Source organism: Bos indicus, chromosome 9 (genome assembly GCF_029378745.1).
Source record: "Bos indicus isolate NIAB-ARS_2022 breed Sahiwal x Tharparkar chromosome 9, NIAB-ARS_B.indTharparkar_mat_pri_1.0, whole genome shotgun sequence".
In the NCBI taxonomy this organism is placed as follows: domain Eukaryota; kingdom Metazoa; phylum Chordata; class Mammalia; order Artiodactyla; family Bovidae; genus Bos; species Bos indicus.
The window spans coordinates 67509673-67535146 of NC_091768.1; the positions used below are offsets into that span (position 1 = coordinate 67509673).

General features: G+C 37.7%; 1 protein-coding gene across 2 annotated transcripts in view; it reads left to right on the plus strand.

Annotated features, from left to right (window-relative positions):
* The window catches only part of LAMA2 (laminin subunit alpha 2), a 694677-nt gene that overhangs the window by 292684 nt on the left and 376519 nt on the right, over positions 1 to 25474 (plus strand). For both annotated transcript variants that reach the window (XM_070795552.1, XM_070795553.1), the window contains exons 10-11: positions 3130 to 3290; positions 22346 to 22486. In XM_070795552.1, coding sequence (XP_070651653.1) covers positions 3130 to 3290; positions 22346 to 22486 — 302 coding nt within the window. The remainder of the gene's footprint in view (positions 1 to 3129; positions 3291 to 22345; positions 22487 to 25474) is intronic.

The window sequence follows — 25474 nt, forward strand, 5'->3', positions numbered from 1 at the left end:
TTCCTTCCAAGGAGTAAACATCTTTTAAATTCATGGCTGCAATCACCATCTGCAGTGATTTTGGAGCCCCCAAAAATAAAGTCTAGGGGGATTGGATATTATACAATATTTCCCTCCCAAGGGCCAGCTATTTTCTGGTTTCCCTCCAGAAGATTGTAGAGGCAACATTGTGGGCCCAGACGGGGCTCAGGAAAAGAGCATGAAACAGGAGGGAAGGGAGCAGGGCACAACTTTTGAAAGAAATGACAGAGCCCAAGGGCATATATAAACTGATTAAAATCAAAGGAGTCCAAGATGACAAGTCAAATTCAACTAAACCCTGATCCCCAATCTGCAAGCTGAATGACACACCCAGAGGTGCCAGGACAGTTCCAAGGCACTGTCAAAAGACAGAGGAGTGAGTGGTTCCCTAATTGTTGAAATGATCCTCCCATTCATTAGCATGTGAATTCACCCAGCTTTAGCCACACCACATTCTATGGCCACTGCACTCTCCTCTGTGATGGCCCACACCCTTTATGGAGTGTGCTTCTCTCTGAATACTAACAAATCCACTTCTTACCTATCCCTGTGTCTCTAACTGAATTTTTTGCAATGAGACATCAAAGCCTGAGCTTCATTAGGTCCTGAAGCCAGGCACCATGGGATTTGGCGGGGCTCAAGTCCTGGGAGAGAGGAGCTGAGGATGGGAGGAAAAGGCAGTGGGAAAAACATGCCAAGGAATCCTTCATAACCTGCCTGAAAACCTGCTAAATACCTGATGGGTGCTCACAGTTTTCATTGGCCTGATCCTTGGCACAAATAAAATTAAGGACAGAAGAACCTCCCCACCCGCTTGAGTAACAGCTACTAAAGCACAGAGGTTAGTGAAGCCTTCAGGACACACTGGGGAGTAGCCTCTCCAGAGTCCCTCAGTTGCACCCACTGCTGCTCACCTGTTCTTGTGGGGTTCAAGGAAACAAGAGATTGTAAAGAAATTAAGATTTTGTTAGGCATATATCCTTTCAGCCATAGGAGCGAGGCCCTCCTTCCTTAACCAGAGGTCTTCTGGAATCAGACTGAGCTGTGTGAGCTTTCTGCTGAGTTTGTTTTTCACTGTCCTGGTTTCCAGCATGCCAGGCTTCTTGTCACTTCCCCTGCACTGGGTTGTCTTCTCATTCAGCTTCCACCACAGGAGCTTTCCCCGAGTTGGGCCCCTGCTGTGCTTGGTCGCCTCCTTGCAGGTTTGGGGGTGGGGGTGGCAAGCCAAGGTTGTTTCAGCCAGTTAAATCCAAGAAACGGCACCATAGATGTCAGAGGAGTTTGTAATTTCCTCGGTTCTGTCTCGTTGAAACAAAAATTTGAAGCAACGGACAGACCAGCATTACAGCTCTCGGATGGACCACTGTTACAGCTCCATGTTACAGCTCAGTTTTATTTAGAAAGTAAAGGAAAATACATCCTCGAGGTGTGAGGGCATGCCAACCCAAAAGACACGAAGAGAAGAGAGGCCCCACCAACCGAATTTTGGCTCCTCTTTTTATGTTTTTTTCTCCTCCCCCTGGGCCTGCCCTATGTAAATTGGGCTAGCCAGGAGGGCTGTTTGTTTTACCTGAGGTCCTCACTCCAGTCCTCCGACCTTCCTTTGTTCTAATTTAGCGGGCTTTTCCCTTGCTTTTTAGCCACCGGCATTCTGGACTCCTTTTACCTAACACCATTAACCTGTAATGTTCTTAATTGCATTTAGAATGGTGACTCCTTTCTAGAAGGTTTTTAATTGACTTTGCCCAGATCCATCAATGGAATCACTATCTAAGGCAGCTGTAGCCTTAGATATATATTAATAATAGGACTTGAAAATCAGAATTACTTCTTGATCCATGGGCTGCAGAATAGATGTGTTAACAGGTTTGGAAACAATGTGAATCTCACTGGACATCTCCATTGGAGCTCTTGGATGACCAGGTTCATCATCAAAATGTTCAGTAATATTTTGAAACTTTTTTTTTTTTCTGAGCAGTAGATCTCAACACTGGGCTTAAAATGTTCAGTAAACTGTGTTTTAAAGAGATGTACTATCAACCAGGCAGAAGTGATTTAGTAGAGGGCCCTGGGATTTCTGGAATGGTAAATGAGCATCGGCTTCCACTTCAAGTCATTAGTTGCATTAACTCCTGGGAAATTCCATGGATAAAGGAGCTATAGTTCATGGGGTTGCAAAAGAGTCGGCCATGTTTATTTTGGGTTATCTCTGTTAGATTTTGATGTCATGTATTCATGAGCTTCATTACATTCCTGTTCGTTTTTTTATATGTTAAATACGAGTTTCGAACATTGAGAATACTGTAAAAATTAACCAGTACTGAAATATTTTGTGGGAATTCTTTCATCATCTGTTTTCCTTTGATATCCTTAATTAGCCTTGCTAAGTTTCCTTTTTATTTGCTTCCTTTTCATTTCTTTTTGTTTATGTTTCAAGTATCCCTTGCTTCCTATGGTATTCATTTTGTTTTACATTTTTTATAATTACACGAATTAAGTTTCAATTTGTTTACATTTTTTAATAATGGAAGTATTTAAGCCTAAAAGTTTGGCTTCAGTTTTTCTACATCCCATTGAATGTAGCTCTCTGTGCTGTACAATAGGACCTATCCATTCTCTATATAAATAGTTCGCATCTGCTAATTCATCCTTCCCACAATCCTCTCGTCTTTGGCAATCACAGATCCTTTCTCTGTGTCTGTGAGTCTGTTTCTGCTTGGTAGCTCAGTTCATCTGTGTCACATTTTAGAAGCTACATGTAGGTGATACCATATGGTACCTGTCTCTTTCTGACTTATTACTTTACTTAGTATGTTAATCCCTAGATCCATCCATGTTGCTGCAAATGGCATTATTTCATTCTTTGTTATGGCTGAGTATTATTCCATAGTATATATATGTCGTATCTTCTTTATCCATTCATTTGTTGATGGACATTTAGTTTGAATACCCTTAGTCTTTTTCTTTGTTTTACTTAGATGATTGTTATTATGTTTTTGTTTTAAAGTAGTATATTTTTACCCCCAAACCACTTTTCCATCTTGTGATAGTCTCAGAAGGTTTATGAGTTAATTTGAAGATACTGATATGTGTTTCATCTTTTATTAGGTCTGGCACCTGGATCCTGTCATTGTAAACCTGGCTTCAGAGGGGTGAGCTGTGATCGCTGTGCCAGAGGTTACATTGGCTACCCAGACTGCAAACCTTGCAACTGCAGTGGTGCAGGGAGCACAAATGAGGACCCTTGTTTTGGACCCTGTAACTGCAAGGTACCTTGTTTACTCAAATAATGCCCCATTGTTTAGAGCAAAGGTTATTTTCCTTAGTTTCTCTCTTATGTTTGTGCACATCGAGCGATTGGAGCTTCTGTAAATATCCAGTCTCTATTCTATGGTAACACTCCTGTAAGTGTCTTTAGAATCAGGTTTGGTTCAGCAAGACACATGCCTTTTGTCTAAAAACTTACAAATACAGAAGTCATCTTAAGAATGTGTTATTTTATAACAGAAACACATTTGTCCCTTTACCTATCTAGTCTGTTAATTTTCAAATATACAACTCTAAAGCTAGCAACTCTTTAAAACTACTGTACAGTCAAATCTACTTTAGCTTCATATCTTATCTAATTCTGAAAAGAATTCTCTCAAAGGTTTCATTCTAGATTTTTCAATAATCTTCTGAAGTTTGAACCCAGATAGGTCTGAAAATACCATGTTCAAAATCTTCTATTTAATTACAGAAAAAATGTGAGAAACCCCAGTGGAATTGATTACATGCTCAGTAATTCCTCCCAAGAGTACTTTCAGAAATGCAACCTTATTTATTGTACACACTGAGATAATAGGACATCATGCTATCACCAAGGGACACACTGTACCTGCAGCTTACAGAAGGAGGAAACATAGAAGCAAGTACAAATTTGAAATTATAAAACTGGTTTGCATGCATGCATGCATTGCTTCAGTTGTACCTGACTGTGTGACCCCATGGACAGCAGCCCACCAGGCTTCCCTCTCCACGGGATTCTCCAGGCAAGAATACTGGAGTGGGTTACCATTTCCTTCTCCATAAAACTGGTTTACTTTACAGTAATCAGTTCCAAACATTCAGATCAGACAACGTTAGCTATATTAGCTGAGAGAATAAACACTGAATTGAAAAAGTTAGAATCCCACACAAATATAAAAATAAATGTTACTTTTTTAAAGAAAAAGCATAGATGAAACTTTATTAAGAATATTTCCTTTATTAATTCATTAGTCTTATCTGCCACTGCTGCTTTTTCACTTGTGTCTGACTCTTTGTAACCCCATGGACTGTAGCCCTCCAGGCTCCTTTGTCCATGGGGATTCTCCAGACAAGAATACTGGAGTGGGTTGCCATGCCTTCCTCCAGGCTCCACGGGAATCTCCCCAACCCAGGGATTGAACCCAGGTCTCTTGCATTGCAGGCGGATACTTTACCATCTGAGCTTTTAGTGAAGCAGTCTTATCTAGACAACTATAAATTATATACTTATAGTTGTTAAGTGTGCATATGTATACAAACATTAAACCATAAAATAAGTAAACATTAGTATCCATGTTGAGAATACATTTGTTGGGACAAGAAGCTAAATATTGTAATAGTTATAGAATTAAATATGTGTTATATCCAGGGCTATTTAGATACCTATCTTGGAACACTGAAACAATAAAACTCCTGTCTACATAAACATGAAGAAAGTCTGCAGTCCATGGTAAAGAGTTGCCATGTGTTGAAAAATAGTAAATTAACTACATCTAGTACCTTTTAGTCAAATAATATCTGAGATGAAGACTTACTTGTAGATCAATACCAGAGTGGCCTGTGAGTGATAACTTGCTAATGGACACCACCTCTCTTGTGGTGTATATCTTTTGGAGTAATCCTAGAAGCATCTCTAATATTTACAAAATATATTTCCTGTATGTGCTTTATTCCTTTCACAAAACTCCACGGAAATCTCTTAGCTTTATCACTTGCTCAAATAAAGGACAGGCACAGCTGAACTTAAAGTGAAAGAGAAACCTTCTGAGTCTTTGGAGTATAGGAAATAAAACTGGAAAAAAAAGGAATGTTGTCATACACATACTATTCATAGAGGGAAGATGCCTGGTATTTGCAAAGAAAGAGTAACAAATGAATGAAGGAGGCAGGCCCCATTCATCTTCTTTGATAAATATATCAGAAAGGCTAGAACAGGAGAGTTGTCGTCATTAGCAGAGCTCCAAGGGAGAATTGCTCAAGCCACTGGCTGGTCTCTGCCTGCCTCAGAGAATGATTCCAATCCTAATAAGAAAAATGCCTCTTACAAAGACACTTGAAGCTCTACATAGACAATTAGAATACAACAATAAACAGTCATTAAGAAATCATAAAAGAGAATGAAAAATTAAGTAAGTAGTAGCATTATTAAAAGAGTTCCCTTCAACTATGTGATATTTTAAATAGATGACTATAAGCTCTTCTAAACTAGAATGCTTTATAGGATAAAAGTGTACAGAGAGCAAATTTCATTAGATATCTAAATAATTTTAGAAGTGTTGAATTTTATGCATGTTTCACAAAAACATCATTTGACATAGGATTGTCAGCTGATTACTCAAAACAACATGGACCAGAATGCTGTTTAACACATGAAATGTTATTTAGAAGCTAAGTATAGACTTAAACTCAAATAAGATGCTATCTATAAAAGCATTCATCTCCAAAATGTGTATTAACCAGTAAACATTTGCACATTTATTCTTTTTTTCTGTAATATATATTAGTTTTCCAAATTTTTCATTAAAAAAATACAATAAGTTTGTGAACATTTTAAGAAATCACCTTGTTGTAAAGTCTTGGGCCTAAATTTATTTCTAGTGTAAATTGTGAATGACTAACTTTCTATTTAAATGCAGTACTGAGAAAAGTGGACACCTTATTCCCATATCTTCCATTTTGCATACAGGTATTCTGGATAAAATGGAGCAAAGAAATTTGCAGTCATGTAGATTCAGGAAAGGGAATTTCCTAGATATCAGACCAAAGAAGGAAATCTGAGTTAAGCATGGTGCTGTTTAGTCGCTAAGTTGTGACTGATTCTTTGTGACCCCATGGACTGTAGACCATCAGCCTCCTCTGTCAGTGGGATTTCCCATGGCAAATACTGGAGCGGATTGCCATTTCCTTCACTTAAGCACGTGGAGTGAAGAGAAAGCGCTAGTCACTCAGCGGTGTTTGACTCTTTGTGACTATAGCAGCTAGGCTCCTCTGTCCATGGGGAGTTATCCAGGCAAGAACACTGAAGTGGGTAGCCATTTCCTTATCCAGGGGATCTTCCTTATCCAGCCATTGCACCCAGGTCTCTTGCATTTCAGGCAGATTCTTTACCATCTGAGCCAGCAAAGAAGCCCATAAACTCAAACAAAACTATACAACTAAGGTCATGGCATTGGAGATAGGAGGCTGGTCTTAATGCTGAGATAGGGGTTCAAGTTCAGAGTTTTAATGGCTTCTCTAAACCTTGACACTAAGATTTGGAGCCACTGAGGGAAACAGGAACTGAATACATTTAAACTTGGACTCTAGAAATGCTCCCTAGCAGTCAACAAGCAGGCACTAGAAAATTACACCCAGAGGCTAGGCATGTCAACCAGAAAACATTCTCTTTCTTTTGGGGCTCTAGGTAGGTAAAAATTAGTGCACTGTCAAAACCCCAAATCTGTGTGCCACATGGGAAGGGGGTCAGTTTTAATCTCCCTTTATGTGCTAGAATTCTTCAACATGTCAAGCAAATAGTATTTCCACAGGGAGAAAGTATAGCCTTAACTGACAGTGAACTCACCATAAAGTAGTATGCTGCGCAATAGGAAAATAACTGCAAGAGGAAATTGGAAGTCAGAAAAGTCAGAATATTCATAAACTAAAAACAAGAAAGAATCAGATAACCTGAAAAAATTGTACACACAAAAATATTTAAAAATTTTAATAATGTAAATCACAGAAATAAAATATGTAAAAAATGAATAGTCATAAAAATATGAGAAGATAAAAGCACAAAGAAAGAAAACTAGGGGGAAAAATGAAAAAATAGAGTACTATATTAGAAGAACAAGCAGGTTTGGAGAAAAGTTAATGTAATTTATTTCTAGAAATGAACAAAAAAATCAGATATAGTCACTGAAATTTAAAATTCAGTGAATGGGTTGAAAAAGAGTTTAGAAACTGTTGGATAGAGGATCAAAAATACAAAATGGAGTAAAATACTTATACATTGTCATAGGGAGGGTAAATAAAAACATGAGATGCCAAGTGGCATGGTTGGTAGAATAATAATATTCAACATAAGTTTAGCAGAAGTGGCCAAAGAAGATATTAGATGAAACTGGGGAGAAACAGTATTCAAGAAATAATGGAGTAAATTATTATAAAGAATTAAAAAGATTATATATGCTCAGTTTGAAGAAGATAAAAAAAAGTCCACCACCAGGGTTTATAGTAGAATCCCTGCCCACCAGTCAAGGAAAAATATTAAAACCAGAGACAAATATCAGTTTATTGTGAATGTTCACCACCAGCAGTTCAACTTTACTGAAAAAGCTCCTCAGTGGCATATGTACTTTAGTCAACGAATATTGAACCCAGAAGAGTTTCAGTGGGTTGAAGACTGTAAAAATCAGCTTATGGAAACCAGTAGCATTTCTGTACACCAGCAATAGCCAAATAGGAAATGTAATAATATTTAGAATGGCAACAAAACGATGTGGTATTTAGGAATAAATGTTCTCAAGTAGAGGTATTTTAAAAAGATTATTGAAGATCATAAAGTAATATTTAAAATGGGGAGATAGCTGCTAATTTTAAGTGCTGGTAAAAATCTGGGGGAAATAAAAGTGTTCACCATTGCTCTTATTAGAATGAATTAGACTTCCCTGGTGGTCCAGTGTCTAAGACTCCGCACTCCCAATGCAGGGGGCCCAGATTTATTCTGTGAGGAGGGCATGGCAACCCACTCCGGTATTCTTGCATGGACAATCCATATGGGCAGAGGAGCCTTGCGGCCAGGAGTCCATGGGGTCACTAGGAGTCTGACACCACTGACCAACTAAGCATAGCACAGCAAGGAACTAGGTCCCACATGCTGCAGTGAAGATGACGAAGGTCCCACATGGCACAACTTAGACCTAGATCAGATCAGGCGCTCAGTCGTGTCCGACTCTTTGAGACCCCATGAATCGCAGCACACAAGGCCTCCCTGTCCATCACCAACTCCCAGACTTCACTCAGACTCACATCCATCAAGTCAGTGATGCCATCCAGCCATCTCATCCTCTGTCGTCCCCTTCTCCTCTTGCCCCCAATCCCTCCCAGCATCAGAGTCTTTTCCAATGAGTCAACTCTTCACATGAGGTGGCAAAAGTACTGGAGTTTCAACTTTAGCATCATTCCTTCCAAAGAAATCCCAGGGCTGATCTTCAGAATGGACTGGTTGGATCTCCTTGCAGTCCAAGGGACTCTCAAGAGTCTTCTCCAACACCACAGTTCAAAAGCATCAATTCTTCGGCGCTCAGCCTTCTTCCCAGTCCAACTCTCACATCCATACATGACCACAGGAAAAACCATAGCCTTGACTAGAGGAACCTTTGTTGGCAAAGTAATGTCTCTGCTTTTGAATATGCTATCTAGGTTGGTCATAACTTTCCTTCCAAGGAGTAAGCATCTTTTAATTTCATGGCTGCAGTACTATCTGCAGTGATTTTGGAGCCCAGAAAAATAAAGTCTGATACTGTTTCCACTGTTTCTCCATCTATTTCCCATGAAGTGATGGGGCCGGATGCCATGATCTTCGTTTTCTGAATGTTGAGCTTTAAGCCAACTTTTTCACTTTCATCAAGAGGCTTTTGAATTCCTCTTCACTTTCTGCCATAAGGGTGGTGTCATCTGCATATTTGAGGTTATTGATATTTCTCCCGGCAATCTTGATTCCAGCTTGTGTTTCTTCCAGCCCAGCGTTTCTCATGATGTACTCTGCATATAAGTTAAATAAGCAGGGTGACAGTATACAGCCTTGACGTACTCCTTTTCCTATTTGGAATCAGTCTTTTGTTCCATGTCCAGTTCTAACTGTTGCTTCCTGACCTGCATACAGGTTTCTCAAGAGATCAGGTGGTCTGGTATTCCCATCTCTTTCAGAATTTTCCACAGTTTATTGTGATCCACACAGTCAAAGGCTTTGGCATAGTCAATAAAGCAGAAATAGATGTTTTTCTGGAACTCTCTTGCTTTTTCCATGATCCAGCAGATGTTGGCAATTTGATCTCTGGTTCCTCTGCCCTTTCTAAAACCAGCTTGAACATCAGGAAGTTCACGGTTCACATATTGCTGAAGCCTGGCTTGGAGAATTTTGAGCATTACTTTACTAGCGTGTGAGATGAATGCAATTGTGAGGTAGTTTGAGCATTCTTTGGCATTGCCTTTCTTTGGGATTGGAATGAAAACTGACCTTTTCTAGTCCTGTGGCCACTGCTGAGTTTTCCAAATTTGCTGGCATATTGAGTGCAGCACTTTCACAGCATCATCTTTCAGGATTTGGAATAGCTCAACTGGAATTCTATCACCTCCACTAGCTTTGTTCGTAGTGATGCTTTCTAAGGCCCACTTGACTTCACATTCCAGGATGTCTGGCTCTAAGTCAGTGATCACACCATCGTGATTATCTGGGTCATGAAGATGTTTTTTGTACAGTTCTTCTGTGTATTCTTGCCATCTCTTCTTAATATCTTCTGCTTCTGTTAGGTCCATACCATTTCTGTCCTTTATGGAGCCCATCTTTGCATGAAATGTTCCTTTGGTATCTCTGGTTTTCTTGAAGAGATCCCTAGTCTTTTCCATTCTGTTGTTTTCCTCTATTTCTTTGCATTGATCACTGAAGAAGGCTTTCTTATCTCTTCTTGCTATTCTTTGGAATTCTGCATTCAGATGCTTATATCTTCCCTTTCTCCTTGCTTTTCGCTTCTCTTCCTTTCACAGCTATTTGTAAGGCCTCCCCAGACAGCCATTTTGCTTTTTTGCATTTCTTTTCCATGGGGATGGTCTTGATCCCTGTCTCCTGTACAATGTCACGAACCTCATTCCATAGTTCATCAGGTACTCTGTCTATTAGATCTAGGCCCTTAAATCTATTTCTCACTTCCACCGTATAATCATAAGGGATTTGATTTAGGTCATACCTGAATGGTCTTGTTGTTTTCTCTACTTTCTTCAATTTAAGTCTGAATTTGCAATAAGGAGTTCATGGTCTGAGCCACAGTCAGCTCCTGGTCTTGTTTTTGCTGACTGTATAGAGCTTCTCCATCTTTGGCTGCAAAGAATATAATCAATCTGATTTCGGTGTTGACCATCTGGTGATGTCCGTGTATAGAGTCTTCTCTTGTGTTGTTGGAAGAGGATGTTTGTTATGACCAGTGCATTTTCATGGCAAAACTCTATTAGTTTTAGACCCAATACACCCAAATAAATAAATAAATATTTTAAAAAATTCGGGTGAAGTAGTATCAAAACTTAGGCCAATATGGCATTATCTAGTATTATCATTAAAGGTATTTAAAACCTGTCAGCCAGCAACTCAGTATCTAGACTTTTACCCTAAAGAATCTTATGCTACATGTATAAAGAAGCATATGAAAGATATTCAGCACATTCCTGCTTGTTATTATGTAAATCAGGAAAAATCTAAATATCCATAGATAAGAAAAATAAATTGTGATATATTCATATAATCTGATACAAGAAACAAGTGAGTGAAATAGATCTTACATGTAAAAACACTGATAAATTTCAGGTGAAGTGAACAAAACAAATGCCGTTATCATTTATGTAAAGATGTAAAACATAAAAAAAACTATGAATACACAAGTAGAAATTTTAGAAATTTAAATACACTGATATGACGTGTACTAATTTCAGCAAGACAAGGCTCAAAGCATCCTCCTCCTCTCCTAGTGTCTTCCCCTCCCCAAATCTGCTTCGTCTCTCATGTCCTAGCCTGCCTCTTATTCTTTCAGAAGTATATTACTTAACTTGGGCTCTTGTTGGATTTCATTTGATGTTTTGTTGACTATATTTGCATCCACATTCCTCAGAGAAAGTGGTCTGCAATTTTCTTTTTTTGTAGTATCTTTGTCTGGTTTTGGTGTCAGGGTGATGGTGGCTTCATAGAATAAATTTGGAAGTGTTTACTCCTCTTCAACTTTTTGGAACAGTTTGAGAAGGATAAATTCTTTATTGTACAATTTGGTAGGATTTCTCAATGAGGCTGTCCAATTCTGAACGCTTGTTTGGAGAGAGGATTTTTTGTTTGTTTGTTTGTTTTCACAGATTCTATTCTACTTCTAGTGATGTTCTGTTCAAGTTAACTCTTTCTTCTTGACTCAGTTTTGACAAGCTATATGTTTCAAAAACTTTTCCATTTGTACAATTTGTTAGCATAAAACTGTTCAAACTGGAGAAGGAAGTGACAACCCACTCCAGTATTCTTGCCTGGAGAATTCCATAGACAGGGGAACCTGGTGGGCTATATATAGTCCATGGAGCTGCAGTCAGACATGACTGAGTGACTTAACACTTTCACAACTATTCATAGTATTCTCTTATGATTTTTTTATTGAGCATTTTTTGTGTCTATGTTCATCAGTGATATTTGCCTGTAACTTTCTTTTTGTGGTATCTTTACCTGGTTTTGCTATTGGGGTGATTGTGGGGCTGGGGTTGGGGAATTGTAACTGCAGGAAATGAGTTAGCTGTGCTGCTGCCTAGGATCTGGGCTGCCTCTGTGGTAGACTTCTTCTGGGACCTGTCTACTCCAGATCTAGTGCTAAGCTGTGGTGTGGAGGGAGCAGAGCTCATGTATTCTTGCTGGAAAACCAGTCACTGAATATTCCTGCCCAGAGCCTCTCTGCCCAGATTTAGCAATTGGCCACCGTGTGTTCCTATGGCACTAACTGGTGCATGCATTGACAGTGATCATCTCAGCTCTACCCAGATCACAGCCCAGGTGCCCTGGTCTGTCTAGATTGAATCGTTGCCTTATTCTTGCACCAGGCTGTTGAGTGGAGCTGCGGCATTCACCCCTTCAGACTGGGAAGTGCAGCAAAGTGGCAGCCACCATTGCAAACCTCTCTCTGCTCTAACTGTTAGCAAGTCAATGCTCCTCACCAGTAGAGTCAAGGTTTCCACAGCCTATCTGTCTTAGCAGATTTTCCAGCAGGCAAGGGGGCTTGTATCCTCCATGCAGGACCCCAGGACTGAGATGCACAGAGTGAATCAATCTGCTTTCTCTCCAAGGTGAGAGCCACAAGTGTGGCCCTTCTCTTTCTTCCAGATCTCTCCAAGGGGAGCAGGTCCTGACATGATGCCTTTTTTCCCCCACTCTATCTGAATATGTGGAGGTCCTTCTTACAGTTTTGGTTGTATAAGAGATCTTCTCCTGGTTTCCCATTAGTTTTCTTGTGAGAATTGTTCTGCATGTAGATATATTTTTGATGAGTTTGTGATGAGCTCCATGTCCTGTTCCACCACTTTGATCCCATTTCAGATATTTAACTTATCAGTTTTGGGAGGGGTGGATGGGACATTCATCTATACTTTTTTTTTTTTTTTTATTGTCTGATTTTCTAGTTTTAAACTATTCTAGAGTTCCTAGAATAAGTAATAGCTGATCTTATGCTTGGGATAAAAAAAAAAAAAAAACTTGCTCTCTTTAACTACCAATAATAATCATTAGCTTTTAGGGGTACATACGGACTGGCCTGGAAAATCTCATGGACAGATGAGCCTGGGAGGCTGTAGTCCATGTGGTCACAAAGAGTTGGACACAACTGAGCGACTGAACATAGCTGAAACACACAGGGGAAAATATTCATATTTTTAACTTCTAGGTTGTGGGTAATGGATAGTTATCATATGTACTTTTCTAATGCTTTGAAGTAATTCTAGATTTAAAGTTTCTCTAATTGAGGGGAAAAAAAGGATTTCCTAATTTAAAAAGATATAAAAGCAATTTTTAGCTTAATATAATATCAACTACTGTAATGTCTACACATAAGATTTTCTGTTATATCCTTGTTTAGATAATATTACTGAACACCATCCTAATTATATTTCAAAATATGAAAGCAATGCAACTCAAGACACAAAAATATTTACTAATTTTATGTATTATTAAAATGTTTAAAATGTCTCTTCTGGTAAATTACAAGAGACAAGCTAATTTCAGATATATGACAAGGCAATTAAATTTAAATGCTCTTCTGACTCTTGGCATTTGTTTTAAGTACTACATGCTAATATTTGGCTCTTTTGAAGTTTAGTATCATATTCTCTATTCAAAGTGAATTGAATTGCAGGCTCTGATAAATAATATAAATGGACCTTGATCTAGGTAGAAACGTGCTTTTATTTTTATCGAAGTCATAATAGACAAATAGTGAAGTAAAAGACTGGAAATCAAAGTCTATATTTTTATCTTGTTTTGCTTTTTTTTTTTGACTTCACTTTTCATTACCTTCTTACTGGCACACAAAATGATGTGATCTGACCATGATTTACCTCTCCAGAATATTCTTGAGTTTCAGCCTCTGTCTTCTAGCCTCGCTTAAATTTCTTGAGTCACCAAGCTCTTTTTAACTCTGGAATTTTACAGATTCTATTCAGATTGCTTGGAAAACCTCACTCTGACCTTTCCCCCTTGCTTACCTAGGCAGTTTTCAAGGCTCAGTTCCATTTCTCATTAAACTATCCATTATCCCCCAGTGAAAGCTATTCTTCTACCATAGTCACTTGTCATCGTTTTTCTTGATTATCTTTTCACAATTTGCAATCCATTTAACATCTATTACACCTCTGTGATGACATCAATTCTGTGTATTTTCTTCATCATTAAAAAATAAGATAACACAGTGGCTCGTACACAAAAAGAAGGAAAGGAGAAAACTAAAAAGAAGTGTGAAGCTTTGACAGTTGCTTAAACTGATTCATATTTCTTAATCCATAAAATGATATTGCATCTTTCTTGCCTAATTCTCTATAGTTGTAATTGTAACATTGAAACCCTGTACAAAATATAAAGTATAATCATAAATGCCTGCTGGTTTATCTCTTGTTTATATATTTTTATAAGTCGAGATAAGTTTCCATTCTTTTCCCCAATGGGATTTTTAAAGTGTATGCTAGGATCTTTATTGGCCTGAATTTCCCACCTCTTTTCCATTTATGTACAGGAATGTTTATCTTACTTTCTTGTTAGGTTCAAACCCAGAGCATTTTTACAAAAGGCATTCAATTTATATATTTGATCCCAAATCTAAATTACAAATGTAAAATTTTTAGCATAAAAAGTCTATGCCATAATTTGTCTTCTGTGACAGTTACAGTTCAAAACTATTATGTTAATTATTTTTTTATATTAAAAGTTAAGATTGTAAAAAATTGAGAACTGATTTTCATCTCTTTTTCTAACCCATCAAGTATTACTTAGCTTTAGAACAGTGTATTTAAAGAGTAAACACTCAACAAATAGTGCTAATTATCTAATTATCATTCTTTTGTTAACTTCTTTTAATACTAGGATGCATTAGAATGAAGGCCATAACAGAGGGAAAGCTTTAATTGACTACAAACACCCAACCAACAGTCATGGCTGCAAATTTTTCTGAAGAAATTATCACCAAAAAAATAACTTAAATGTCACTGGAGATATTCCTGGTAGCTTCATCAGTAGAATTCCCAGTTGGCTAACAATCACAGATAAACATATACTGTTGAAGTTGTCCCTAATTTGTAAGAAGGTAACTTCATGAGAAAGAATACAGGGAAACTATTATGACTCTACTTCTCTAGAGAGAAACTGTGCTGAGGAAACTATAGCAAAAACAAAACTGATGTCAACCCAACAGTCTCTAACTTCAAGAAAAAAGGATCTAGTCATATTTTTTTAATTCAACTTTATTTTTAGGAAAAAAGAGTACTAAATAAAAAGGGACAATTATTACATACTTTTTGTAGGGTAGGTCACAAAATACCTAATTAGATACTCAGCTAAATATGTTCAACAGAAATATGTATGTAAAACACATATTTCTCCCTAAGGAGATGAAAATTTGTTCTTGAGGGGCAAAAATATATCCATTTTATGTATAAGGCAAACATTCACGCAGTGCATTAACACATACATTATATCTGTAGAATTAAAATTTCATTGTGGTGATGAGTAGAACAAAATGACTAAGAGGTTCCTTAGGGACAAGATAATGAAAACTAGGTTGAGAACCACGGGTCTGAAGTGACACTTTTTATTATCAAAATATGTAAGAGAATAAAAATACATGCTATGTGGATTAATTTTTGACAGTGAAAAAAAAAATGACTATTATTAGTTCCTGTTTAATTTTTGTTAATATAACCAACTGGAATAATGCTTTAGAAATGAAAAAGCTAGAATATTTGCTTTTAGGAAAATAAGATGATATGAGGAAATGTTAGTCTCTAGAGTGAAAGTCTGGAGCACTCTGAAAATTAAATGTGGAGCATTTTGGAAATTACCTAGTTCATAGGCCTATGTGTAAAAAAATCACCATTAAATTTGGAAATTAGAATACTATTGAACTCTAAATAAATAAAATATTAAAATTACTGGATTGATGAGAGCTACACATTTAAAATGCCAAGAGACTAGATTGGACCCCATTTTGTTTAGATAAACAATTAAAAAGACTTTTAACATTTTTATTAAATTATATGCTAATAATGCTTTTTAAAGTTGATCAGTATAGAGAGCTAAAAGAGAGAAATCTCATAATGACTAAATTAGTATTTGGGCTAAAAGTCATAGACTCTTACCATCATTATCAAGTATTTAAGATCAGTTATTTTCACATTCATGCTTTAGAGACTGAGTTGGATGGTGACACATAAGAAGATAAGGTATTTGTCCTTGAATATCTCAATAATATAAGTGGCAAAAAAAGGACATAAATGATGGTTTTATTGTTTGGATTGATTGATTGACTTAAAAAAAAAACTACATAGACATTCTTACATCTGTAAACATTCTAATTAAAGAGAACAGTGCTGCAGCGGCCCATTTTAATCTGATGATGCAAACCTTGGGATATATTACATTTTTTTCTTTCAACCTTGTGGCTTTTCTGTCTTATTTTTCCTTCAGTAGGCTGGAAAACTTTGTTCATAAATCTAGTGTCAGATCCAGAGCATGTACTCAGTACCCCTCTTAAGACAGTAATTCCCTTGTGCTTTATATTATATTTACTGGTCCATGTTCTTACTTCCTTTGCTGTAATTCTCTTGAGGACATTTTTTATATTCTCTTTGGCATTTCATATAATGCCTTGTATGTAGTATGTCAGCTATGATTTGATGAATGAGTGAATAATAACAGAGAATAAAGGAACAGTGAGAAGTGATATACAGATCATTTATTAATAATCTAATATTGATAGCAAAGGAAATTAAAACGCTCAAAGAACCTACCCATAAAGCAGATAGTTCATTCTCAAGTTGAAAATGAATTAGGAATACAATCAGGGATTCCTTCATGGATGATAGTTGTTAATTACTCCTAGAGAAATTTTGAAAAAGCAATTGTGTACCTGGGAACACATAAAAAGAATTGAGACCCAAGCTTCCAAGATCATGTGTATTAGAAAACTACTAAGAAGTGGAGAACCTCTGTCTCTGTGAGGTATAATAAAAGTCCTGGAGCACCATGCTTCTATGTCTGAATTGTGCCACTCTAAAATATATTAAATATCAAACTGTAATGTCCTCTAGTAAGCACTGTTTTAAAACTAGTATCTTTTTAAAGAAAATTCTGGAGTCCTTAAATAAGAAATTACTTAGATATGCACTCTCTTAAGGGAGATTAGAAAGCTAAAAAGGAAGTAGAATCTGATGTAATAATTAAGTCTATACATATCAGAAAGCAGAGTGCTAGTGAGGAGCTAAAAAGAAGTTCTCCCTGATTCATTATTTTCTTAGCGGCATCAAGAGGCTCTTTAACCAGTCCATAAGAATGCACATATAAGAATTATTATGTCCACCAATGGATCAAATTGCCAACATCCATTGGATCATAGAAAAAGCAAGAGATTTCCAGAAAAGCATTTACTTCTGCTTATTGACTACGCCAAAGCCTTGACTGTGTGGATAACAACAAACTGAAAAATTCTTAAAGAGATGGGAATACCAGACCACCTGATCTGCCTCCTGAGAAATCTGTGTGCAGGTCAAGAAGCAACAGTTAGAACCAGACATGGAACCATGGACTGATTCCAAATTGGGAAAGGAGTATGGCAAGGCTGTACATTGTCACCCTGTTTATTTAACTTATATGCATAGTACGTCATGCGAAATGCCAGACTGGATGAAGCACAAGCTGAAATCAAGATTTCTGGGAGAAATATCAATAACCTCAGATATGCAGATGACACCACCCTTATGGCAGAAAGTGAAGAGGAACTAAAGAGCCTCTTGATGAAAGTGAAAGTAGAGAGTGAAAAAGCCGGCTTAAAACTCAGTATTCAGAAAATTAAGATCATGGCATTTGGTCCCATCACTTCATGGGAAATAGATGGGGAAACAATGGCAACAGTGAAAGATTTTATTTTCTTGGGCTCCAAAATCACTGCAGATGGTGACTGCAGCCATGAAATTAAAAGATGCTTGCTCCTTGGAAGAAAAGCTATGACGAGCCTAGACAGCAATATTAAAAGCAGAGACATTACTTTGCTGACAAAAGTCCTTCTAGTCAAAGCTATGGTTTTTTCTAGTAGTCATGTATGGATGTGCAAGTTGGACCATAAAGAAAGCTGAGCACCAAAGAATTGTTGCTTTTGAACTGTGGTGTTGGAGAAGACTCTTGAGAGTCCCCTGAACTGCAAGGAGATCCAACCAGTCCATTCTGAAGGAGATCAGCCCTGGGATTTCTTTGGAAGGAATGATGCTAAAGCTGAAACTCCAGTACTTTGGCCATGTGATGTGGAGAACTGACTCACTGGAAAAGATCCTGATGCTAGGAAAGATTGAAGGCAGGAGGAGAAGGGAACAACAGAGAATGAGATGTTTGGGTGGCATCACAGAGTCAATGGACATGATTTTTAACAATTCTGGGAGTTGGTAAAGGACAGGGAAACCTGGTGTGCTGCAGTCCATGGGGTCGCAAAGAGTCTGACATGACTGAACGACTCAACTGAAGTGATATTTACCATATTTAGTATTGACTTAATATTCAACTGTAGTAGAGGTTGAGAAAAATCAGAACCAAGGACTTTTCTATTGAGTGATTCTAACTCAATCGATTAGGAACTACACTCAATAAAGGAAAAGTATGGTATAGACTCAGGACTAAAAATGAAGAAGTCTAGAAACTTAAAGTTGTGGTTTCAAGCTGGGGTACTATGCAATATTATATAAGGTACATGCAGACTTAGAGCTGATAATTGTTTTCCAGCGAGTTGAAGTGAATTGAGTGGTAGGATTCACTGAAGTGAATTAGTATACAGATTAAAAACTGTAGCAGGATCTAAAGTATTTTGCCTCAAGATTTGTTGCAATAAACAAAGTAAAACTAACAGTTGGTTAACCTGTTTTTATAGGTGTAGATATCCTACTATCCTTACCATTTTGTATTGGTAAAGACCACACTCATTTTGAATGATTCACTAGAAAGATTCATAACTTTGAAAAGCTGTTATAGTCATGGTTTATTAAAGTAAAAAAGGGGATTAGTGGTCCAGTGGTTAAGACTCCACACTTTCAATTCAGGGGGCACAGGTTCAATCCCTGGTTGGGAAACTAAGATCCCAGCTGTGCACAGTGCAGACAAAAAAATAAAAAAGATAAGGTGAGAATGATATAGGTCAAAATCCTATATCCTTTTGTATGCAACAACAGGTGCATAGGAGAGAATCAAGGAGAGACCAAGCACAAACTTCCAGTTATCCTCTCCCAGTAGAGTCATACAGAGAGTGGTTAATTCTCCTAACAACACTGTTTTAAAACACATATGAGTTATTATCAACTAGGAAAACTCACTGAAGTCTTAGTGTTCAAGGTTTGTGTTGGAGGTCAAATTAAATAGATATGGAGTACTCATATGACTGACTGCTGCTGCTACTGCTGCTAAGTCGCTTCAGTCATGTCCAACTCTGTGCGACCCCAGAGACGGCAGCCCGCCAGGCTTCCCCATCCCTGGGATTCTCCAGGCAAGAACACTGGAGTGGGTTGCCATTTCCTTCTCCAATGAATGAAAGTAAAAATGTGAAAATGAAGTCGCTCAGTCATGTCCGACTCCTAGTGACCCCATGGACTGCAGCCTACCAGGCTCCTCCGTCCATGGGATTTGCCAGACAAGAGACTGTAGTGGGTTGCCATTGCCTTCTCCGTGACTTTGTCTACTCAGTCTCAACTACCCCTAGATCAAACTGATACATAATGACAAGGACCCTACATAAACAAAACTAGGCATTTACCATAAGTCATATTATTAGCATAAAATATCTCATATGACTCCTGGTTTCGGTTATACAAAGACATTCTTATCAGGCAGGATATTCCAAGGGTTTAGTGGTTATGTCCCAGGAGGTGGTCAAAGGACAGTTTTTTCAATTTAGAATGTGGGTTTGAATACTCTAAGATCCTTGAATTAATCCTTTACTGCACCTTATGATATTGAAAAGTTTCTTTGTTCTAGTGTCTCATGTTGTGGATACTTTACTTACTATTGCCAGGTTAAACATCTCAAGTATAGTTGTGTTGATTTATCTCCTACTGAATACCTTTTAATGACTTTTCATCAATTCCTATGTGATAAGATCTGATTTCTTAAAGGTTTATTATATGAAGTTAGGGGCCCTGGAAACCAAGCACAAGATTAGGATCCTAGCATAAGGGAAATATTCAATATAGTTTTTTAAAGATTACTGAATGAAACTTCTAAGCTTTGAATTATTTATTCCTATTATTTTTGCTAACGAGGTCTCTCTTCTATCCCCTCCATCATGATGAGTTTTTAAACCATGTTCGAAGGCTTAGGTCAAATTTCACTCTTGTCATAAAGCCTCCTCAAGGCTTCATAGCAGAAACCAGCTCTTTATCCTCTGTGTTCTTATAATTTATTTCTGATATCTTCTTTTCATGTTCTACCTTGCATTATGTTGATTGTAAATGTATCTTCTTACTCAACTCTAGATGTTGGCTTTTAAAGACAGAGATCTTGACTCACTCATCTTTATAGTACCTAGTATTTCTACCATAATGTGATACTTTGGTTTATTAAATTGAATATTGTAATTATTTAATCATTACTTTTCAAGGTCATATTGCTAGGCTAAAATAACTAACAAAAATGTAACTAATGTCTGAAAGTTTCTAATTGTTAGGCTCAGTATGAATCTCAGAAAAGTGGTATTACAAGCTTTCAAATTAGAGTAAATGAAAGAAAATTAGACCAAGCACATAAGAACACAGTGTACAGAACAGCTGTACTATATCCTTAATGGGATAAGCTAAATTATCATTATTGATATGTTTCATCTTTCCTGCCTGTGTCCTCTTCTGAAGATGCTCTCAGGTTCAGGATTTTGGGGATATATTTGCCATCTTAGGTCTGAAATTAGTTTGATTAGTTTTGTTGACATCTATCATCTGAAAATATCTGAAATTTACCTTAGAAATAGCAAGAATACTAGCAGGAATATCAGTGCAATAATTAAATTTATGTGCATATTGGGAGGCTGAAGTTTGACATGTGAAACATGTCTAGAGACACTCTTTTGTTTAGGCTCCTGGCAATGTAGAAATGGTTGAGGTGGTAAGTAACACATAGAAATCAAGCCCCAAACTTAATTTCAAATATATTATTCTCTTGGATATCAGGAGAATATCTTTGTTTATTTTTATAAATTTCTCTATTTTTCATGCTGTTGTTCTTCTTCTATCTTTCCCCCTATATGCTCACATTTTTATTGTCCTATCTTCTGCCCAGTCTTTATTCAAACATGTTTTTATGAAACATCTTCTAGGTGCACAGCACTTCACTGCATGTGAAAAATATGACCACCAAGAGATTTATTTAAACTTAATACAGCTTTATTAAGCTAGTATTCAGTGTTGTACCAGAAACACTTCCACTTTTGGGGTATAACAAAGGCAGGTAAGACAGGGTTCTACATCTGAATAGATTATGGTATGGCTGGAGTGAATGATCTTAGAAGACACAGTGGTACTTTTCTGTGGTTATAATAGAAGAATGACAGAGGCTCTGGGAACACATTTGAGAAAGAAGCTAGTTTTCTAAGGAAAAGGAAAATTTCAGAATTGAAGTAATAAGAGAATTCAAGGAAGAGGGAAAATGTGGGGCAAATTCATACGTCGGGACTACTATGAATCTATCTCCTGAAAAGCAGGGAAATTTCATATGGAAGACATTAGTCAAGATTAACCATTCTTTAACTGAGAGATTATAGCCTTCCCAGTCTTTCATCATATAGTAAACTTTCTCTGGCTTGAGTTCCACATATAAACAAATAATTTTTCAGTATACTGGGTCTAGGATTAATGAAGCCAATCTAGAGAGCAGTCACCAAATGAGAATAATTGTTTCCCCATAATGTTACTCTATGATTAACTGACTATGCCAGTGTGTTAAAGGAAACACTGTGAAAAGTAACTTGGGAAAACTTTCTTTCTTTCCTACTGTATCTCATCAGGGAAAAAGTGTGACTATTTGCACAGTTTCTCTACCTGTCTCATTCTTAGGCTTGCTTCAAGGATTTGTACTTTTCATATGTGGTGTGAAAAATATTTTACCATCTGTATAATATCAATGTTCTACTCTACCTCTATGTATCAGCTTAATATCTTTTATTTTATCATGTATCATGTGTTCTAAGAGGAAGCAGTTCAACAACATAGATGGTTAAACACTGAACCAAATGTCTAAGTCATTGCTGGATTTATCATGACAGGTACTCCACTCTGGACAAAGATGAAGATCAAATTGTAACTTGGTGCAGTAGATTAGACTACTGTTTGATAATAATCAAGCATTATTTCCTATTAGTGTGGTTAGGACAGCATATAGTTAATAAGAAGTTTTTGAGATTTTAAAAAATATGATTATACATTAAATAAAGTTGAGAGGTAACATGAAGAATATACAGCTTATATTTTTCTTAAGCAGAAATAGGGACATTGTTCTATTTTGAAGGGCACCTGTGTTAATAACCTACTTCTCTGTTTATAGGAAAATGTTGAAGGAGGAGACTGTAGCCGCTGCAAATTTGGGTTCTTCAATTTGCAAGAGGATAATCATAAAGGTTGTGATGAGTGCTTCTGTTCAGGAGTTTCAAACAGATGTCAAAGCTCCTACTGGACCTATGGCAACGTAAGCAATAAATAGCCTTTGAATTCTGTGTGGTGCTCCATGGGGCTTCTTGCTATTGTCCTTCTGTAAGAAATTAACTTTTTTTTCTTGTAGTGAGTTTCTACTTAAACTAATCTTGGAGAAGTGATGGAATTTTCTTTCAAATACTAGCTGTCTCTTTGACCAAAGCCTTTAAGGTTTTGTACCAGTGTGTAAACTAGAACTTCTTATAATAAGTCAACAATGGCACCCCACTCCAGTACTCTTGCCTGGAAAATCCCATGGACAGAGGAGCCTGGTAGGCTGCAGTCCATGGGGTTGCTGAGGGTCGGACATGACTAAGCGACTTCACTTTCAGTTTTCACTTTCATGTATTGGAGAAAGAAATGGCAACCCACTCCAGTGTTCTTGCCTGGAGAATCCCAGGGACAGGGGAGCCTGGTGGGCTGCCGTCTATGGGGTCACACAGAGTCGGACACAACTGAAGTGACTTAGCAGTAGCAGCAGCCTTTTCAGTGTCCATGATTAGTATGTGAAGCAATAATGGAATTAATGCTGCTTTTGCCTCAAGGGCAGACAGTTCAACAGAGAATACATCTGATTGCCATAGGAAGGATTATGAATTGCATTCACCAGTATTTTTGGTATACACATTAAGAGAAACTCCTTTAACAGCTATGTACATAATACCTATTACCCACCAGTCTTTAGTTGTGATTTGTTGTTACCATAGCTCTTTCTTTGTTAAAAGGAGAAACTAAATTTGAATAATATCTTCATTCTTAATTGATTTGAAAAAGTTCAAGTTATTACATGTTTAGTGGTGGTGATGGTGGTTTAATCCAACTTTTGTTGCTTACTCCGTGGACTGTTGCCTGCCAGGGTCCTCTGTCCAAGGGAAGAATAGTGGAGTGGGCTGCCATTTCATTCTCCAGAGGATCTTCCCAACCAGGGATTAAGCCTAGGTCTCCTGCATTGCAGGCAGATTCTTTACCACTGAACCACCAGGGAAGCCCTGGGATATTCTTCCTCTACCATAAACATAAACATGTTTCCCTCCTACCTCCTTTGCCTATCATACACTCATTGATTTTTCATCCCTTCACAGACAGCAGTTTTCCTCCTTATGAAAGAGGACCTTCAGGGAATTTCAAATAGTTTTTGTGGCAGCACTTAGTAGTACAAAATACAAGGAAACAGGCTGGAGAAAGGAGGAGAAGCCTACAGAGGGGATGAGAAACTAGACATACATGGTTGAGTTTACTAAGAAGTTGAGCTCTTATCCTTGGAGAGTATGTAACTGAAGGATTGTAACAGGGGGTGTTGTGATTAGAGTTGGACTTTACAAAGATCACTCTCTTAATAAAACTGAATTCCAAACACTGCTGCCTTTCAGCTTTAATCAGCTAACTAATCCTTAATACAGCTATGAAAATTTTCTCTACTTGTGTTGCTTTTAAGTCTGAAATATTATGAGTAGTTTCTGATTGTACTCTTCATACCTAAATGAACCTGCGTGTACTTTATCAAATATTGCTTGTGGAACAGATTTCATAGAACCAACAGCAAATGAACAGCTAGTCTAACTTCACCCTCTAGACTGTTCCATTAATGTACAAAAGTTTTATGGTTAGCAGAGGAGCAGAAGTAGCATTCAGCCTTGTACTTCAGAAACTAGGTTCACTGATAGTTGCATTTCAGGAGTTTTTCTGGAAAGAACTTTCTATGAATCTCACTGGGCTGTCCTTGGAGGTCTGATGAATGATGTTGGAAAGGGAAGAGAAGTAGCATGTATCTTGCTGCTTTTCTGTCCGATAAACTTTCACTGACTCTCTCTCGACAAAGGCAGTCCCAGCAGTTCCACAGCTTTAGAAGATATAGAATCAAATGACCTCTACATGAAGAAATTTTTAAAATATTTCACCCATATGTGATCACCATTACCATTCTGCTACCCATTACCCACAATGCCAAGCAGCTCACACATGACTAGTGGGTCCCTGGTAGCTGCAAACCTCTGTATCCAGTGTTATGTCCTGACTAGGTCGGTTCGGTTCAGTCGCTCAGTCATGTCCGACTCTTTGTGACCCCATGAACTGCAGCACGCCAGGCCTCCCTGTCCATCACCAACTCCCGAAGTTCACTCAAACTCAAGTCCATCGAGTCGGTGATGCCATCAAGCCATCTCATCCTCTGTTGTCCCCTTCTCCTCCTGCCCCCAATCCCTCCCAGCATCAGAGTCTTTTCCAATGAGTCAACTCTTGGCATGAGGTGGCCAAAGTACTGGAGTTTCAGCTTTAGCATCATTCCTTCCAAAGAACACCCAGGACTGATCTCCTTCAGAATGGACTGGTTGGATCTCCTTACAGTCCAAGGGACTCTCAAGAGTCTTCTCTAACACCACAGTTCAAAAGCATCAATTCTTCAGCGCTCAGCCTTCTTCACAGTCCAACTCTCACATCCATACATGACCACTGGAAAAACCATAGCCTTGACTAGATGGACCTTTGTTGGCAAAGTAATGTCTCTGCTTTTGAATATGCCATCTAGGTTGGTCATAACTTTCCTTCCAAGGAGTAAGCATCTTTTAATTTCATGGCTGCAATCACCATCTGCAGTGATTTTGGAGCCCAGAAAAATAAAGTCTGACACTGTTTCCACTGTTTCCCCATCTATTTCCCATGAAGTGATGGGACCAGATGCCATGATCTTAGTTTTCTGAATGTTGAGCTTTAAGCCAACTTTTTCACTCTGCTCTAAGTAGGATGGTTTAAATTTAGAATTGTTGCTGTGTGCCACACATAGCTGGAGAATAAACATGTCAAAGCAAGTCATCTTTCCCTAATTCCTTCTTAAATGTTCTTTCCTTTTCTGGGCAAAGGATCAAGAGTAGGAGTTCTTATAGCACTTCTGACCCCATGGGAAGGAATAGGAACAGTATTGGAAGCTGGTGTTTTCAACTATCCTGGAGCCTCAAGTTGAAATTTAAATATATGAAAAGGAAGAAAC